At 42.9% G+C, this 19,257-nt stretch overlaps 1 protein-coding gene across 6 annotated transcripts in view; it reads left to right on the top strand.

Annotated features, from left to right (window-relative positions):
• The window catches only part of GPAM (glycerol-3-phosphate acyltransferase, mitochondrial), a 61,439-nt gene that overhangs the window by 28,261 nt on the left and 13,921 nt on the right, over positions 1-19,257 (top strand). For all 6 annotated transcript variants that reach the window (XR_009868371.1, XM_062215343.1, XM_062215347.1 and 3 more), the window contains 11 exons: positions 76-206; positions 1,343-1,465; positions 4,272-4,345; positions 6,920-7,033; positions 8,738-8,884; positions 9,918-10,014; positions 10,601-10,737; positions 13,940-14,039; positions 15,041-15,253; positions 17,622-17,735; positions 18,055-18,140. Coding sequence is in view for 5 of the 6 variants with exons in the window: in XM_062215343.1 (XP_062071327.1) it covers positions 105-206; positions 1,343-1,465; positions 4,272-4,345; positions 6,920-7,033; positions 8,738-8,884; positions 9,918-10,014; positions 10,601-10,737; positions 13,940-14,039; positions 15,041-15,253; positions 17,622-17,735; positions 18,055-18,140 (1,307 nt within the window). In the remaining variant the exon portion in view is untranslated. The remainder of the gene's footprint in view (positions 1-75; positions 207-1,342; positions 1,466-4,271; positions 4,346-6,919; positions 7,034-8,737; positions 8,885-9,917; positions 10,015-10,600; positions 10,738-13,939; positions 14,040-15,040; positions 15,254-17,621; positions 17,736-18,054; positions 18,141-19,257) is intronic.

Raw genomic sequence — 19,257 nt, forward strand, 5'->3', positions numbered from 1 at the left:
AAGTCAGGATTTTGAGTTCTGATATTTACTGTCTGGGTTCTTCATTGGCCTGATACGTGTATATATTTTTTATAGCACATGATTTGGGAGTTACACTTTGTGACATGGATGAATCTGCACTGACCCTTGGCACAATAGATGTTTCTTATCTTCCGAATTCCTCGGACTACAGCCTTGGTCGATGCAAGCACGCCAGTGAGGAGTGGGTAAGTGTCAGATAAAACTTAGAAGAATTTAGCCGAGACTGTCCGTTTCAGTGTTGCTGGCGGGGGTGGAGAGGTTGGCAGCAGTGGGTGTAATGTAGGTTGACAGCTGCGGAAGAAGTCTCCAAGTGTTGCGTGTGTTTATGAAGTCTCACAATATTTAAAATTTTTTGGTATTAGCATTAATTGGGAAAAAAGCAATGTGGTGGAAAATGTAAGTGCAGTGATTATGTCAAAAAGCAGAACTCTTGCATGGGAAACAAGAAACCCTCATCATTGTTTTGGACGGGATTTCTTTTTTTCCGCTCTCTCATCATGTACTTCCCATAGTTATATTTAATAAGCACAGATTTTATAATGGACGTGAGCTTCAAACAGAAAACTCTAGTGTGGATCCATTACAAAGGACATGGCTTTGCTTGTCTTGTTTTCCTTATTTCAGCAGAACATGACATATTTTAAATCTTATCTCAAACACTCTCTGCTTTATGTAAATTTTTTTTCTTTGCTTATTTTGAGATTGTTATTTTTGTGAGATTTGAACAACTACTTCTATCAAAGTCAAAAGAAAAATTGTTAGAGCAGAAGAGCCGGTTTGACCCTAATTGAACACTACAACTATAATATAATTTAAAGTCCAGCTTTTAAAATTTCTTGAAAAGATACAGGAATGTTACGTGAGTTTACTTTGTTTTCATACAAAGTTAAATATTTTTAGCTGTAGCATGACAACTTCTTACCACGTAAGGTAGTTCTGTTGTGGAAGTGGCTTGAAAGGAGGGAAGGTTAACAGTCAGCCTTGGGGTCCAGGAGTCGGAAATTCTTCCTCAGTAGATTCCCATTTGGCTTCCACAACTCACTAGCTTTGAACGCCGCCTTGTGTGTGCTGTGGTTGTTATTAGCGATTGCTGTTCTCAGGCATTGACTTCTTGTTTATGTCCCAAGCTTGTGTCTGAGTGTTGATGGTGGAGGCGGCTGGCCAGTGAAAACCCACCATGTGAAACAGACGTGGTTGTACCACCGAAGACAAACACATCTCCAGAATTCTCTGCTACAGAAATGTCTTCCTTGTAGAGATTAAGTGGACAAATATCATTTTCTTGCCACTTAGGCAGTTTTTCTTGCTTAATATTTATTAGGGTGAATATGGTTTCAGACCTACCGTCTTCAGATCTGCAACCTTAAAATGGAAAGAAAGCCTGATGAGCCGCAAGAGGCCATTTGTTGGAAGATGTTGCTATTCCTGCACCCCCCAGAGCTGGGTAAGGATGGTACTGCTTGTGGATCTTTAGTGCCCAGAGCGAAATATGTGACACAGGGTTCTCACTTTGTGTGAGCTCATATTTTCTGAGACTCACATTTATAAAGCCAGTATCCCCTGTAAAAGTGTGGACTTGATTTTTCTTTCTGTTGTTTTATTCAACAAATATTAGCCCATAATCAATACTTGGTAATATTCTGATTCTTTTGTAGTTTTAGTGTGATTTTTTAGGGGAGAATAAATCTGATTTTCAGTTATTCTTCTAGAGAGTTACTGGGAACCTTCATGTAACTTCTAGATGTTGAATTTTATTGTTTTATATCTGTAAACCCTCATATTTAAAAAATATTTATTTTCATCTAATTAAAAGGCAGAGCCTGAGAGGGAGGGAGAGAGAGCAAAGGAGAGGGAGGAAAGATGGAGAGAGAGAGAGAGAGAGATCATTCATCTGCTGGTTCACTTCCCAAATGCCCACAACAGCCAGGGCTGGACCAGCCTAAGGCAAAGAGCCTGGAAGCCGTCTGGGTCTCCCGTGTGGGTGACAGGGACCCAGGCACTTGCGTCACCTTCTGCTGCCTTCCAGGATGCGTTATCCGCAATGCGCAGTTGGAAACAGAGGCCCTGGGACTGTAGCCGGCACTCCACTGTGGAATGCAGGCCTTCCAAGCAGCAGCTTGATCTGCTGTGCCACAATGCTTGCCCAGATGTTGGACATCGGCACTTAACGTTCGAATCCTAGACCAATGGGAGGAAGACAGTGGGACGGGAGAAGAGTTAAAGCTGTGACTTCGCTTTGGCTTGTGTCACGTTTCTGTTCCCAGGCTGTCTGTTGCTGTGATATTGAAGAAAGGTCACTAAAATGTTAGGGGGAAAGTTGACAAAAGAGCATGGGTAGGTTTGTTTGTATTTGGTATAAAACGAAGCCATGCAGTGTCTTCCACTGTCCAGTGCAGTGGTTGAGAAGGCTCGACTGGGTGAGAGGTGCTTCTTAGGGCAGCTGGCATGGGCCACATTAGCACAGGAACATAGGATTTCATGTGGCTGTGTCCTGAAATAGCTGATTCTTTATATATATATATATATATATATATATATATATATATATATATATAGATTGATTTGTTTGAGAGGTAGAGTTACAGAGAGAGGGAGAGACAGAGAGAGGTCTTCCATCTGCTGGTTCACTCCCCAAATGGCTGCAACAGCCAGAACTGAGTTGATCTGAAGCCAGGAGCCAGGAGATTCTTCTGGGTCTCCCACGTGGGTGCAGGGGCCCAAGGACTTGGGCCATCTTCTACTCCTGTCCTAGGCCATAACAGAGAGCTGGATTCGAAGAGGAGCAGTTGGGACACGAACTCGTGCCCAAATAGGATGCCGGCACCACAGGTGGCAGCTCTCCCTGCTATGCCACGGTGCCAACCTAGCTGATACACTTTTTAAAACATTTTTCTTGATGTTAAGCTCTGTGAGGGGTGAGCCAGTTGTTAGGATGTAGGAGATCTGCCAACTAAGTGCCTGCCATTTATAGAGGTTCCTTATAACCTGTGTGAATAGGTAACTGTGCTGTGTGAATTTTCTATTTGGGTTGTTTTGGCAGGAAGTAGAATTCTGAGTCTGATATAAAGTGATTTACTAACCCAACATAGATTTGTGTGGAGCCCAAGCTATTTCCATGAACTGTTCAGGTCTGCTTAAAGGTGCTTTGTCATAAAAATTGCTTCTTTGAAACCACAGGTACCTTATTGCAAGAATTTGGTGGAATTGAAAGATATGGAAATTTCTGGTCTGGGAGTAGGCCAGCTCAGAACAGGCCAGTATAAATAAAGATGTAAACAGAAGGCTGTATGGCTTTTCCTTTTTGATCTGGTTTCTCACCTCAAAGCAATACTTTAGCTACAATATCAAGCCAAAACAGTATCTTATATGTAATGTTACAGTGTATTCTTAAGTTGGAAGAGAGTATAAGAAATTATTGGTAGTGGTGATGGTTTGGAGTGGGGTTAGATGGTATTTTGCCTACATGCAGAACCTGATGGAACTGAACTCGGTCTTGAATTTCTCCCATGGCATGTTCTTTTAAAAAAAAAAAATTGTTTGAAAATAGGTTGGTAGTGATTTTTTTATTTGGCTGAAATGTTATTTTTCTTTTCTCAAAAAAGATTTCACTTATATATGTTTTACATCTTTTTTGAGGGTAGGTAATGCTTTTTGGTTCTTTATTTGTGGAACATTTCTCTTTCAGCCCACATTTGTAAAGCTGTAGACTTGGTCTTTTCAGCACGGCTCTCTGGATTATCTTTCGAGGCTACCTACAAAGAGGGTGGCTTGAGGCTGCACATTTTCTCATTAAGTGGGCAGTCATTATACAGGGAGAGAAAGACCATGCTCTCTGGAGCAGATTCTGAGGCTGAATCCTAAACCCCCACCAGTCTCCATTTTCTCACAATTCTTATGAGGATTATTGAGAGATTTAGTGATCTAACAATAGCTGCATGGTGCTTACTTAGCGCAGTATTGCTGTATTCTGGGAACTCTCTCAATGTTTCATGCTACCTGTAGCTTTAATTTGGTAGCCTTGTGGGGCATGAAGGGCGAGACAGGGTTTCCTTTGGTTTTAAGGATTAATTTGGAGTTTGTGACCTGAAAGTTCTTTTCAGTAAGGCCTAGTTGATCTTCATCACACAGAGTTTTGGAGCTATGCCTTTATATCGTGCTTGAATTTTCAGAGTCATCAAGAATTCTTAATCTGAGCTCTTGGCCACCATCCAGTTGTGTATTTATGTTTCCGTTTATTTTGTTTTGTATAGGAAAAGTTTTTCAACCCCAGTATCCCGTCTTTGGGTTTGCGGAATGTTATTTATATCAATGAAACTCACACAAGGTAAAAAGAAACTTCTTACACTTCTAATAAATGTCAAAAAAAATTCATGATAGCCAATTAATACACTTAAAGGTGGATCTCTTTATGTTTTTTGAGAGTTAATAGAGCATGAGTGTCTGACATGAGAGTTTTAATCTAAAAATTAGAAGCAGTGCAGATACGACAGAAACTTCTTGCTGTCACCACTGCTGGACTTAAGTCTGTGACAGTGCAGATGTTATGATGGTACTTTATCCATATAATGGTTTTGCATATAAAGGGTGCCAAAATGTAAGAAATATTTGATGACTAGTATAGGTTTGGATGTCTTGTAGTCTGTTATGGCTATTTTATTATTCAAAAATGTCCAAGTGCCTAAAATCTGCCCCATCTATAGGGTTTTAGTAGATATTTTCTGCTATTAAGGAAACTTTCTTTGACTTATTATTTGTCTAATACTTTTCTTAGAATTCTTACAAGTTCCGGGCATATGGGGATGGGTTAGTAAGCATCGTAGCAAGAGTAAGGGGCCTTTGTTTGATAGGCATCCAGGCCAGTGGCTAAGGAAGGAGGGTTGGCAGGTTGTGTTAGTGTCATTGATGCAAGAGAAGCAGTGGCCAGACAAGCTCCCAGTGCTCCCAGTTCCAGAAGTAGATGCCTGTGGTAGGTAACCAGGGTGCTCAGGTGATTAGATATTCTTGCAATTCTATGAAAAATTGACCCAAGAAGTTGCATAATTAATTTTGAAGGCTTTCTGATGTTCGTATTCATAATGGATAATGAGGTCACACACAAGCATAATTCTACATGTACTAAAGTTTTCATTTTTTTTTTTTTTAATAGAACTGCAGTCAAAGTCAAGGGATGTATTGTTTTCTACTGCCAGGCTATTCTTTTCCCCCTCTCTCTAAATTTAAAACAGGGAGGGGCTGTGTGGTCTATTGAGTTTTTTTTTTTTTAATTGTTATTTTCCTTTTTACTCATGGTTGACATGATTAAAATCCTAAGAAAAGAGAAAGCCTTTTATTCTTTACATAACTAGACATTTTATGAATAAAGCCAAAAGTTGCTCTTGTTGCCCTAGGAGGCAATTGGGAAAGACAGCATTTGCTATATTGACATGTACAACGCTTCTAGTCAGCCGCAAAGGGGTTTCATAGGGGGCGTAGACTTTGGATCTTACAGTAGTAGCTCTGAAAACGTTCACTGAAGAGTTTAGGGGGAACCTTTAACATAACGGGACACATTTTCAAGCGATTGAGGCAAAGGGGGCAGGAAGGAGGGGCAAGAAGGAGAGATGAAGGAGCAGGTGGTTCGTGCACAGTGCTTTCTTGAGTTACGTTCCTCAGGGCAGGGCCTTCTGGATCCTTTTGGAGTGAGTGAACTTATGCTTCAGCTCTTCTCCTGTCTCTGTCATGAAAAGGAAATAGTAGCAAAGCATTATATAATCATTAGAAATGATGTCAAGTGGTTACCTAAGGAAGGTTTGGCATTCTGGTTACCACATCAGTCTCCCCATCCCCCCATGTAAACACCACACAGTCACTGTCACTGCTGGGACCACGTCCTGTCTCTCAGGTGGGGTGAATATGCGTTTGCATTAAAATAAAATATAAAATAAAAAAAATTAAAGAAACAACCTAAGCAAAGAGGCTTCATGAATCCAGAATCCAGATGTTCAGATCATTGGCCTGTTACACTTGACTCTCTCAGCTGAGCATCCTTATGGATTCAACTGGAAAGTCAGTGATTGCCTTGAAAGAAGTACTGTGATAATAAAGGGGTAGCTAAGAGCTAGCTTAATATTAGATAAGAATATTTCCAAATTTATCTTTTTATGGCCCATAGCTATGATTGTAAGCTACATAACTTATCTCTATACAGTTAGTGCTCCTTGTCCCTTGGTTCCACATCTATGGATTTGACCAACAATAGATCAAATATTTTTGGGAAAAAGAATTGCATCTGAACTGAAAATGTATAATTTTGATTTTTATTATTTCCTAAAAAGCACATTACAACAACGATTTAAGTCAGTTTACCTTGTAAGAGGTCTCCTATGTAATCCAGAGACAATTGAAGTGTGTAGGAGGCTGTACAGTGGATTACATGCTGCTACTGTACCATATGACATAAGGGACGTGATGAGCATCCTCACATTTTGTTGCCTGTGGGAGTTCTGGAGTCAGTCCCTTCAGATGCTAAGGGATGACTCCGTGTGCATGCGTGCTCACACACACATATATGATACATATATATTGTGTATATCCTACATATAATACAACATTTAACTTAGTTGCCTTTTTAATGGCATTAACAAAGTCAGACATTTTTATTCTTTTGTTACTGTAGAAGGGTTATTATTTAGCAGAGTTTCCAAGTTTCCGTTGTAGCTGAGAACAGGAGAAAGAAACTGACTAAAGTGGGCTGCCCAGCATCCTGTACTCCTAAGGAGAATTGGCTGCTGTAGGAGATCCTCTGGGTCTTGGGAGCAGATGCCATCAGGCTTTGTTTTCACAGGAGGAAGCCACTGCATAGATTAAGCCACTGGTTTCAGACCTTTCTCTTCCCTGCTAACTCAGCTTCACATTGCAGGCACCGAGGATGGCTGGCAAGACGGCTTTCCTATGTTCTTTTTGTTCAAGAGCGAGATGTCCATAACGGCATGTTTGCCACCAACGTGAGAGAGAATGTGCTAAACAGTACTAGGTAAGGCGGGAGCACTGTTGCTAAGGTGGGGAGAGGCGGGGTGGTGGTGGTGGTGGTGGCAGGAGTGGGGGTGGGCCAGTAATCCCCTCTGTGAATCCACGGTGTCTCGGGAATGCTATTTCAAGAAGGGTTTGTATTCCCAAACATTAAATGTTCAGCTCTGAAGGAAACTGCAGAAGGGCAGAACAGATGGTTTTGGTGAACAGTGCCATGTGGGAGTCACAGACTTGTTTTATGGATTAGCAATTGGATGGGTTTCTAATCCGACATGAAAGGAGGGTTTAGAGATGCACATATTTCCAGTTTTCTGTGATGCCAGTGTTGGAGACACTGTACTTCCTATTTTATAGCCACAGGGGATGTGGCTTTGCTGTCTGTCAGATAGTTACTGAGTGCTCCGTACATACTCTTGTGCTAGAAAGTCTCCTAACAATCCTGGTAAGATTCTGATCTTGCTCTCAGAGGCGCTTGCTTGCTGGGGAGAGCAACTGACTTTAGCCCAGATGGGATGCTACAGTAGATACTCCTGAGCAGGAGTTGTTCTGTTCTGTCTCATTGCTGGGGCCCACTTCAGAGATTTGCTTCACTGGGGAGAGGGAGATGAGGACGAATTGAAAGGCTGCTTTGAATACACAAGGGTTATTTGTAGGTGGGTAGTTGTTAAGGCTTGAACAGTGCTGGGAGGGGGTGCATAGTAGGTACTCAAGAAATGTTTATTGAAAGAACAAGTGAATAGTTGATAATGGAAATGTAACAATTAGAGCATTAATTCCTTGTGAAAAAATTCCTGGCAGGAATGTGGGAAACATCACTCAGGGAGTACACTTGGGTGTACCCCTGTCCTATGGAATGAGTCTTTTCATATTAGTGAAGTAGAGGACCATGTGGAGTTTTGCCAGACTTCATTAGACTACATTAGTAGCACTAGTGGGAGAAAACTTGAAATTCTATTGGATTATTATGTATTCTATTTTCTAGTCAAATCTGCAAGTGTGTTTCATTCCATCCAGTTTTGAGTGCTAACTGCAGTGTTAGAAGTGGTTAAACCCTACTTAGGTTTCTCTCCAAAGTTAATGGAAGTTAACAAAAGTATAATAAAATTTTCATTTTTCCTCACTGCTTATTGCTTTGTGTTATTTTTATCTTGAACCATTTTTTTTAATTACTGGATTGATTTGGGAAAAAATGAAAGCGTGATAAATATTTATGTCCCCCTTTGATCCTTCCCAGAGAGATTTGCATATAGTTTTAATGGGGTCGTGATATACATCAATATTAATTTAGGTCTTTAGAAAGAGAAATTATAAATTACTTTGGCAGTGGATGTTTGAATGCTTCTGAATTATGTGACTAAAGGAATAATCTTTTTTTCCTTTGTGGAATTCCTCTTTGTGACTCTCCCATCACAGCCAGAAATTTTAAATGCATGGAGTTGTCCCCCAGTGAATTGGGTCAAATTCTTCAGTCTACCTTCCACATGCCTCAGGGAGCCATTGATTTAGGGATGCTCCCAAATCAGTTAACATCTCTGGATATTTTAGGGACAGCCAGAAAGAGTGCTTCCAGCTTGAGTTTATTCTCTCGTGTTACCACATATTAAAGAGAACGTACACTTTGTTTTGTGACTTACTGTGCCATTTAGAAAATGCTGAATACAAAATGTAGTGTAAAGCCAGTTCCTTTATCTTTCTGTGTTCAAATCAGAGTACAAGAAGCAATTGCAGAAGTGGCTGCTGAATTAAACCCTGACGGTTCTGCCCAGCAGCAATCAAAAGCTGTCAATAAGGTGAAAAAGAAGGCCAAAAAGATTCTTCAAGAAATGGTTGCCACTGTCTCACCTGGGATGATCAGGTATTAAAAGTGAGGCACAAGACTGTCGCAAGCACCTTCCTGTCTTGAGCAAGCAGGACCGACTCATTGGACTGCCTTCTCCTAGCACGACACTCTGTGTTCCAAACTTGTGTTGATGTACGCGATGTTAAATTCCGATCTTCTTTCTGTTATTATTCAGTGTCCATGTGCAGTAGCCCTGGGGTAGGCTTTGAGGTGCTTCAGGCTCTGCTGGTTGGTAGCAGCCACTGGCTTCCTGCTAACGTTTGTCCTCCTAGACTGCTGTGACTTAGGTTTCACGTGTCCCTGTCTTTTTTTTTTTTTTTTTTTTTATTTTATTTTTGACAGGCAGAGTGGACAGCAGAGGGAGACAGAGAGAAAGGTCTTCCTTTTTGCCGTTGGTTCACCCTCCAATGGCCACCGCGGTAGGCGCACTGTGGCTGGCGCATCGCGCCGTTCCGATGGCAGGAGCCAGGTGCTTATCCTGGTCTCCCATGGGGTGCAGGGCCCAAGCACTTGGGCCATCCTCCACTGCACTCCCTGGCCACAGCAGAGAGCTGGCCTGGAAGAGGGGCAACCGGGACAGGATCGGTGCCCCGACCGGGGCTAGAACCTGGTGTGCCGGCGCCGCAAGGCGGAGGATTAGCCTGTTAAGCCACGGCGCCGGCCTAACGTGTCCCTGTCTTGAAAGGACTGGCCTGTGCGCACCAGAAGGGTCATTCTGTTCCCTAGATATTTGCCTGGACGTTCACTTCTGACGTATGAAGTGTTACCTGAGTGAAATGTGAGTCCATCAGAAGTGGATACTTCTGTGTGTGGCATATATTCAGATATATATATATTCCACAATTCAGATATGCACATGCGTGTACACACACAAGTCATTTACCTATACATGTATGCGCACACACACACACACGAAGTCATCTACAAGTACTCTTGGGTTAAGCTCAGAAGCTTCAGTAGACACAAGTTAAGTATTTGTGTTTACATATACACATAAGTGTGCATTATATGTGTATCATACTGTCCTCTTGTTTTTATTTCCTTCCAGGCTCACTGGGTGGGTGCTGCTAAAACTGTTCAACAGCTTCTTCTGGAACATTCAGATTCACAAGGGCCAGCTGGAGATGGTGAAAGCTGCAACTGAGGCAAGAATTTCTGTGAACCTGCCTTTCTGCTCCCCGTCTGCAGCGTGGTCTTGAGAGTCCTGCAGATGTTCTCTTGTACACACACTGTTGTGCGTTTCGGCCAGCTGGGGAGGCTCCCCCTTTTGCAGCATGTACTTGGGGAGGAGGAGTGAGATAAGGAGGGCCTCTCAGCAGCAGGCAGGATTCCTGGCGTAAATTACCTTGTAACAACCTTGAAAATCAGGTAGAACAATCTCTACTTTATTGGTAATGAAATAGAGGCGCAGACAGATGGAGAAATGGTCCCAAGTCACCAGGATTCCAACGTAGACCAGGCTGAGTCCAGAGGCTTTCACGGTCAGGGCTGCCCCTCGGGAGGCATGGGATCAGCTTGAACTCTCACCCTTCTCCTTCCCCCACTCACTTTTGTTATTAGGGTTCTTGTATTTAGGTAGTACTACACTGAACTGAGTTCACAGTACTCTGTTTTTTAAAGCGTGAGTGACCGATGGGCCAGCATCTGAGTGATTCAAACCAGATAGACAGTTGCAAAGTGTGATTGAACTTTATACTGGAATTTTAAGTTTGGTGCTCTTCTCTTTACTAGACGAATTTGCCGCTTATATTTCTGCCGGTCCATAGATCCCATATTGACTATCTGCTGCTCACTTTCATCCTCTTCTGCCATAACATCAAAGCACCGTACATTGCCTCGGGCAATAATCTCAACATTCCAATCTTCAGGTAAGATCAGCTGATTTTGAAATTTAGGGTATGAAAAAGATTGTGCTTTGAATTTTTGTTTTTTTTTAATATATACCCTTTGATATATGCTATTACTGTTAGCCTTTTTTTCTTTTGTTATAAAAGCAATGAATGTTTATTGTATACAGTTTGGAAAGTAAAAAGAAGAGCATTAAGACTATCATCCTTATCCGTGTATTTTATGTGGAATTCTTGGTAAAGTATGAATGTGTGAACTGTATGGGCATGATGAATATCTATCGAATGGATAAAAGGCAGTTGGAAAGGAAAGATAGCAAATTACCCAGCTTGGCAGGAGGGAGGCATGATGAGGGTGAGGGGTGTGGTGTGGTGGTGGTGGTATAAAGGAAATTCAGAATAACCGTCTCACTGTTCCTTGAGTTAGAAGCGAGTGAAAACCACGAGATAGCATGGATGGTTCTTAGCAGTTTTCAGGAGAATGCAATGCATTCCATTCAGAGGAAACAGTAAGGGCAAAGGCACAGCTGCAGGAGCGCAGTATGGTTAGGAAGTGGGAGGAAGGTAGGCAGTCACAATGTGGAGAGCCTTGGGAAGGATCAGAGGCCACGGGGGCTGCTACATTGGTGGGGAGCCCCAGCACAAAGCACTTGCTAAGCCAAGAGTTCAGGCTGCCCTGTGCTTGAGAAATGACAGGTTCAGATTTCCATTAGGAATGATCGCTTCAGAAGATGCTGGATTAATTCTGATTCTGTTACAGACGTCCAGGAAAAGGCTAATGAGGTCTTTTTTTTTTTTTCCTTTAAAAAATTTATATAAAGGGAGCAAATCTCATGTATTTCATAGTACAGTTTTAAGAATATAGTGATACTTCCCATCCTACCCTCCCTCTTGCTTCTTTTATTATTTTTTCTTTTAATTTTTGCAATGACACTCTTGAATTTTTTTTTTTTTTATAATCACAAGCTTAATACTCTACTACATAAAGAATTCACTAAGTAGTAAGTAGAAAAACCACTGCTCCTCAAGAGAATAGGTCCTCAGTTAAAAGTATAGTAATACTGTTGGAGAGGAGGGTGTAGATTGGAAATGTATTTGAGAAGTTGAACTTGTAAGATGCAGTGCTAGTCCTGTGAGGCTCAAAAGACGGGGAGAGGTGTGGGGAAGACACCTAGATGCTCACCGTGTAGGAAACAGGGTAAATAGTGGATCTGATCCCCAACAAGGGGTTGGTGAGAAGTAGGTTGAATTGGCTTTGGAAATTGACATTTCAGACTTAAAAGCAAAAGTCACCTTTAAGGTCAGATCTTCAACTAGAGAGGCAATAAGCAGTATGAATCTGGAGAAAGATTGAGAGGGCAATGGGCTGGCAGGTTATTCAGGTAGGCCTCATGGGGTGGCGCTCATCAAAGACTAGCCCCCAGCCTCACAATCCAAGAAGCTCCTTGCAAATCTCTTGGCTCAGGGTTCTGTAGGATTTCAGAGTGTGTGCCAGCCAGCTTCGGGGAAACCATTTGTGCAGTCAGTGATTTTTTTTTTTTTTCTTTAAGATTTATTTATTTATTTGGAAGGCATAGTTACAGAGCGAGAGGGAGAGACACAGTGAGAGAGATCTTCCATCTGCTGGTTCACTTCCCAAATGGACACAATAGCCAGGGTTGAGCCAAGCCAAAGCCAGGAGCCCAGAGCTTCTTCCAGGTCTCCCACATGGGTGCAGGGGCCCAAACACTTGGGCAGTCCTTGCTGCTTTCCCAGGCCATTAACAGAGACAGGGATCAGAAGTGGAGCAGCTGGGTCTCGAACCAGCACCCATACGGGTTGCTAGCGTTGCAGGCGGTGGCTTTACCTGCTGTGCTACAATGCTGGCACCATAGTCAATGATACTTATCCAACTGTGATTTAGATAAGAATAGAAAATATACAAAATCCTTGCCTTCAAATAGCGTAGAATCTAATGGAGTATCGTGATACCTCAATGTGATATGAATCTACAGGGTAGAAGTGCTTTCTAGGGGTTAGAATATCTTTGTTTACTCTCCAAGTCACCTCTTCCCAAGGAACCTCTTCAAGGAGCCTGGGAAGCTGAATTACAGATTCATCAGTAAGTTGCTGGTAGGCGTCAAGTGAAGAGCAGTGCTTTCCCGAGGCTCTGGAGAAGCTGGCCTCTCTCGTCATCAGAATACCTCATTACTCATTCTCCTCACGGCTAGGATCTCTTGGAAGTGCATAGTAAATACCAGTATCTTCCCGTGATCCAGGTTCTCTCTTGTGAACTCTGTGCCAGTGATTGCTTAGTTCCTTTCCTTCCGACATAGCCCGCTGTAGATACCTGGCCTGTTCAGGAGCTTCCTTTCGGATCTATACATTCTCCACTTCTCAGGGTGTGCTGTTTTTTGTGGATGGCGCCTCTCATGCACTGTGAATTTATTCTGCAACATTTTATTCTCAGCGTGTTCTTAAGTTTTGGCCATGTCTTACTGAGGTCTCCTTAAACTGACTGTAGAGGAAACCAAAAGTATAAATTAAGCTTTATGTTAATATCCCTGTATTTGAAAAGAATAGGAAGAGGTTGTGAGTTTGTTAAAGTTGACTTAGAAAATCTCAACCTCGGATAAAAATTCATCAGTGTTGAAAAAAGAGACATGAGGTTGTGAAAAGAATTGCTTTATTGCTGTGTTTGTGTAAATGAAGCAGATTTTGAGCTCGTGGTCTGGAAAGATGGTTATTCTTGGTTTCAGTTTGACAGGATCATCCTTATTTCACAGGGGCCTTCTCTAAGCAATTCTTTGGGAAGATTTCCTCCAAAGAGCTTTTGCAGCATGTTCATTTTGTAGTACACATGCTGGGGACACTCTACAGCTGGTCTAAGAGCTGGTGTCTTGACACTCCAGGGTTTTAAAATCTAGAAGTGTCTCCAAATCCTTTTAGAATCTGTATCGTCATCCCAGTGGGGTAGCACATCATGCCAATTCCTTTTGACTTGGAAGAGATGAAATAGAACTTATTTTTGTGCAGCCATTTTCCAAAAGCTTATGAATAATGTAAATGGGTAAAATAGGTCAACAGTGTGGAAAATGGAAAAATATCTGTGTTTTCATTGTCAGCATCTCAAATAACACATATGGTTTATATTCGGGTGACAGATGTTTTGGAGTACCTTGGAATTTGAGCATCCTTTTTACATTTTTCTTTGTAAATAATTCATGCATTCTTGAATTTCTAGTACTTTGATCCATAAGCTTGGGGGCTTTTTTATACGCCGGAGGCTAGATGAAACACCAGACGGACGGAAAGATATCCTCTACAGAGCCCTGCTGCATGGGGTGCGTATGGCCCCTACAACCCCTATGGCCATCGTGTTGGTTGTCACAATGGAAGGAAACGGAGACTCGGTGGAGTTGAGATATCTTTTTTTCTTTCTTTCTTTTTTTTTTGACAGGCAGAGTGGACAGTGAGAGAGAGACAGAGAGAAAGGTATTCCTTTTGCTGTTGGTTCACCCTCCAATGGCCGCCGCGGTAGGTGTGCTGCGGCCAGCGCACCGCGCTGATCCGATGGCAGGAGCCAGGTGCTTCTCCTGGTCTCCGATGGGGTGTAGGGCCCAAGGACTTGGGCCATCCTCCACTGCACTCCCTGGCCACAGCAGAGAGCTGGCCTGGAAGAGGGGCAACCGGGACAGGATCGGTGCCCCGACCGGGGCTAGAACCCGGTGTGCCAGCGCCGCAAGGCGGAGGATTAGCCTAGTGAGCCGCGGCACCGGCCGGAGTTGAGATTTCTAAGTGACTGTTTCATGAGTTATGAGTTTTTTTTTTTTTTTAAAGATTTATTCATTTATTTGAAAGAGTTACACAGAGAGAGAAAGAGAGGCAGAGAGAGAGGTCTTCCATCTGCTGGTTTACTCCCCAGTTGGCCTCAACTGCTGGAGCTGCACTGGTTCAAAGCCAGTAGCCTCCTCCAGGTCCCTGACTTGGGTGCAGGAGTCCAAGGACTTGGGCCATCTTCTACTAGCCTTTCCAGGCCACAACAGAGAGCTGGATCAGAAGTGGAGCAGCCGGGTCTTGAACTGGCATCCACATGGGATGCTGCACTGCAGGCATGGCACCACCTGCCACACCACAGTGCCAGACCCCATGAGGTATTTTTTTTTAATCAAAACATAGTGTAGGACAGGAAGCTTTGCAGTTATGGGTGAGGAGAAAATATTCTGTTCATAGTGAACAGGGTTTTTATCTAGATTTTTAAGATTTGATTTCCCAGAGCTCATTTTAGTTTGGACAGTCTTGTTTCAGGTTCAAATTCGTATTTCGCTTTCTCCTTGTCTCCCAGCATATAGTAGAACTACTCCGCCAGCAGCAGTTCCTGGAGATTTTCCTGGAAGGCACACGCTCCCGGAGTGGAAAAACGTCCTGTGCTCGGGCAGGGCTTCTGTCAGTTGTGGTTGACACTCTGTCTACCAATACCATCCCAGATATCCTGATAATCCCTGTGGGGATCTCCTACGATCGCATCATTGAAGGTCATTACAACGGGGAACAGCTGGTAAGGGCACTGCCTATGTGCAAGTCTGCCTCTCTTTTCCAGCCTTAGGTTTCAATTTAGCTTTTGTAGTTTGCATTTGCTTTTAGAATCCACTAAGGCTTGCTGGTTTTGGTAGCGTCCAGTTTGAAAGCACTGCATGGGATGTGGTTGGTGGGCACGGTGAGGTGCTCAGTGCTCTGCTGGATTTCCCTGTGCTTGGAGGGAGCGGTGTGATTGGATTGATCCATGCCAGCCTCAGTCATGAGACTGGGAATGGAGGAACGCTTGCTCCTGAGTTTCCACGTCTATTGTGGGGATTATCCACGAGTCTTTCTCCCCAGAGCTTATTCTTTCTGTGCAAATTTTGAGTGAAACCTGAAGAACTGGTGGGTTATGTCATTACAGCCACTACAGAGTAATTTGTGAAGTGGCAGTGTTTTTTTTCCAGTAAACTTTGGATGGAAGTATAGTAGTAACAGGAGTGTGCAGATCCCACGCATGGAGCTTGAGTGGTTATGGTGTGATGGTCCCTGTGTAACCAGCACCCAGATGAAGCAGTGGTCTTAGGAGCCTAGCAAACCTCTCTGCTTCTATCAGCACCCCCTCATAGAGAGCCACTTAATGGACTAATTTTGCCAATTTTTGAACTTTCTATAAACAGGATATGTGCAGTATGGTCTCTCTGTGTCCTATTTCCTTCGCTCAAGGAGATTTTTTGAGCTGTCACCCATGCTGTTACGTGTGGTTATGGTTCACTTACTCTGCAGCAGCACAGTATGCCAGTGCATGAGTATGTCACAATCTGGTTTTTATGCTGTTTGAAAACAAGTTTGGCCATGAGCAGTGGGATGTGTTTCTCTTAATGGCCACATACCACATTTTGTTGGCATGTGCCTAGGAGTGGAACTAGCGAGTCACAAAGTATATGTGCGTTCAGCTTCAGTAAACACTGTCAAATGCTTTACCAAAATGGTCTTACCAACTTACCACTTACCAGCAGCATGAGACTTCTAGCGAAATTTAGTTCTGTTCTTATTTAAGAGGAAGTCTTGGGCAAGATACTTGTTTGAAGCTTACTGTTACAGATGTGTCACAAGGTCAAGAATACTTAACAATTGGAAACTTAAAAAAAAAATTATTTGAGCAGTAGAGATAGTTATGTGGGAAGGTAGAGAAACAGAAACAGACACGGATGGAGGTCCCATCCACTGGTTCACTCCCCGAATGCTTACAATGGCTGAGGCAGGGCCAGAACTGAAGCTGGGAGCCAGGAGCACAATGCAGGTCTCAGGAATCCAGTTAACTTGAGCTGTCAGTGTTGTCCCCAAGATCTGCATTAAAAGAAGCTGGAGTCCGGAGCCAGAGCAGGAACTGAACCCAGCTACTCCCATGTGGGATGCAGGTCCCTTAACCACTAGGCTAAACACCTGCTCTGACAACTAGAGCCTTTAAAACCCAAGTGATGGACAAGGGCTGTTTTCTGCATGGCATTCTCTTATGTTGGAGGACTGGTCTTGTGTACCCAGTCCATCCTGTATCATGAGGTCGTGGCTGAGACCTTGTGTCCATTACGTAGCCTGCCATTATGCGGCATGTGCAGTGTAATCAGTGCTCAGTCACGTTTCTGGGATGGGTAATTCACGCAAAGTCCGCTGTGAGTTTTGATTTGGCGTTGAATTGGTTGCTTTATGTTGATGATCAGACCTCAGATAAGGGACCCGTTTGACATCTTGTTTTTGTCTGAGAACTGCAGAACAGTTTTCCAGGCTGTGTCATTTTACCCTTTACCAGTTACAGTTTATTTTTTTAAATTATGTGAACATTATACAGATGCACTAGTGCCACATGCATCTTGACTGAATTACCGCTCGTAATGACGTTACATTTCCTAGCGTCTCTGAATACTGGACGTTGCCTGACAGCCTCAGTTACTGAATGCTTCTTTGCCCCTTTCATTCACTCTTGTCTTTTTCTCAATGAACCACCAGTTTTCATTAAAATAAAGTTAGAGGATGGGTCATTGGCATAGTGGTGTAAGATGGTGCTTGGGACACATCCTATATCAGTGTGTCTGGGTTCCAGGCCCAGCTTGGTTCTTGATTCCACTTTCCTGCTAATGGGTACCCTGGGAGACAGAGATGATGTCTTCCAGTCCTTGGGTCCCTGGTATTCATGTGGGAGACCCTGATGGAATTCCCAGCTCCTGGCTTTGCCTCGCTGAATCCCCACTGCTGTGGGTATTGGGGATAAACCAGTGGATGGGAGATCTCTCGCTGTCTGTCTGCCTCTTAAAATTAATAAAATTGGGAAAAAATTATTCTTGGATAGCAGAGTGTTTGTGTATGTTAGCTTTGTTTGTCACTGTTATTTTTTTCACGTTGGTGTTTAGGGCAAACCTAAGAAGAACGAGAGCCTTTGGAGTGTAGCCAGAGGTGTCATTAGGATGTTACGGAAAAACTATGGCTACGTCCGTGTGGATTTTGCGCAGCCGTTTTCCTTAAAGGTGAGTGTCTGCAGGTGTGCAGCTGCGTCCCAGCCTCAGCCTGCAGTCAGGTGGCTCAAGCGCCACCTCTCTGTGTGACTTGGGGCCTCTGTTTCCTGCCCTGCCAAGTGAGGCCTGTGCCCAAAGTGGGGTTCCCTAAGTCTCCCACCAACACATGGCTCTAGACCGGGGCGAGTGTTTTAAGCATAATAAAGTATGTTATGGAGGCTTCAACAATTTTGTTTAAGCATCATTCTGTTCTTTCTGTGTTCAGTTCTTGAATATCATATTTAGCAACAGACAGTGAGAGTACTGATCATATTATTTATTGTTTTTCCAGGAGTATTTAGAAAGCCAAAGTCAGAAACCTGTGACGGCTCCACTTTCCCTGGAACAAGCCCTGCTACCAGCTATACTTCCTTCCAGGTAAGATTTGCAGAAATTTTTATACCAACTAAGCTATCAGATATCTTCTTATTTGTTTCACTGCACCAAAGCGTGGGTTCACTTTGTGAAGAATATGCATCTCTCATTCCCTTCCTCGTGGGAGTAACTTTTCTCTTGATTTGATCAAGGATATTGAAGTGATCTGTTTTTGTATGAGTTTAGAAACTTTCCACTATTCACGTGTGAAATCTTTATCATTTTTATGGCTCATGTAGGAGTTCTTATTTGATTTATGCTTCTGAGTGTTTGAGTTGAATTATTTTTGGTGGTAGCTTAGGTTATACAAATTGTACATAAATGGAACATAAAAGAGTTTTGCTATTTGAATTTTCCATAATTCAAATTGAATCTTCATCTAGAGAAGTTTAATATGAAGCTTTTCTTTTAATGTGTGGAAATGTTAACTTTTTTTTTTTAAAGATATATTTGAAAGGCAGAGTGAAAGAAAAAGGGAGAGACAGAAAGACGCACATATACAGAGAGAGAGAGAGAGAGAGAGAGAGAGAGACAGACAGAGAGAGAGAGGTCTTCGATCTGGTGGTTCATTCCCTAGATGGCTGCAATGGCCAGGGCTGGCCCAGGCTGAGGGCTAGAGCTCCATCTAGGTGTCCCACAGGGGTGGCAGGGGTCAAGCACTTAGGGCCTCATATGCTGCTTTCACAGTTGCATTAGCATGAAGTTAGATCAGAAGTAGAGCTGCCAGGACTGGGAACTAGCACTGCTGTATGGGATGCTGGGGTCATAGACAATGGGTCCAACCTCCTGGGCCACAATGCCGGCCCCATGAAAGCGGTGACATTTTGGATGTGCTGTAAAAGGAGGCATCATCCTTTATGCATTCTTTCTACCTGTAGATTTTGGAAGTGATACACCAACAGATAATTTATTCGTAACTAAAGAGCATAATTTGGCCAGGAGAGTGTTTTAAGCATAATGAAGTATGTTATGGAGGAGAACAGTCTATAGGAATAATTTATTTATTGTTCAGATTTAGAATATCCTAATTGACAGTACCTCATACCTTTGTGGATTAATCCCACATGATTTACCTTGTAAAAGAGTGGAATTGTTCAAGCCTAATTTCCAAAACCTTTTC

This window comes from Lepus europaeus, chromosome 17, assembly GCF_033115175.1.
Source record: "Lepus europaeus isolate LE1 chromosome 17, mLepTim1.pri, whole genome shotgun sequence".
Taxonomy (NCBI): Eukaryota; Metazoa; Chordata; class Mammalia; order Lagomorpha; family Leporidae; genus Lepus; species Lepus europaeus.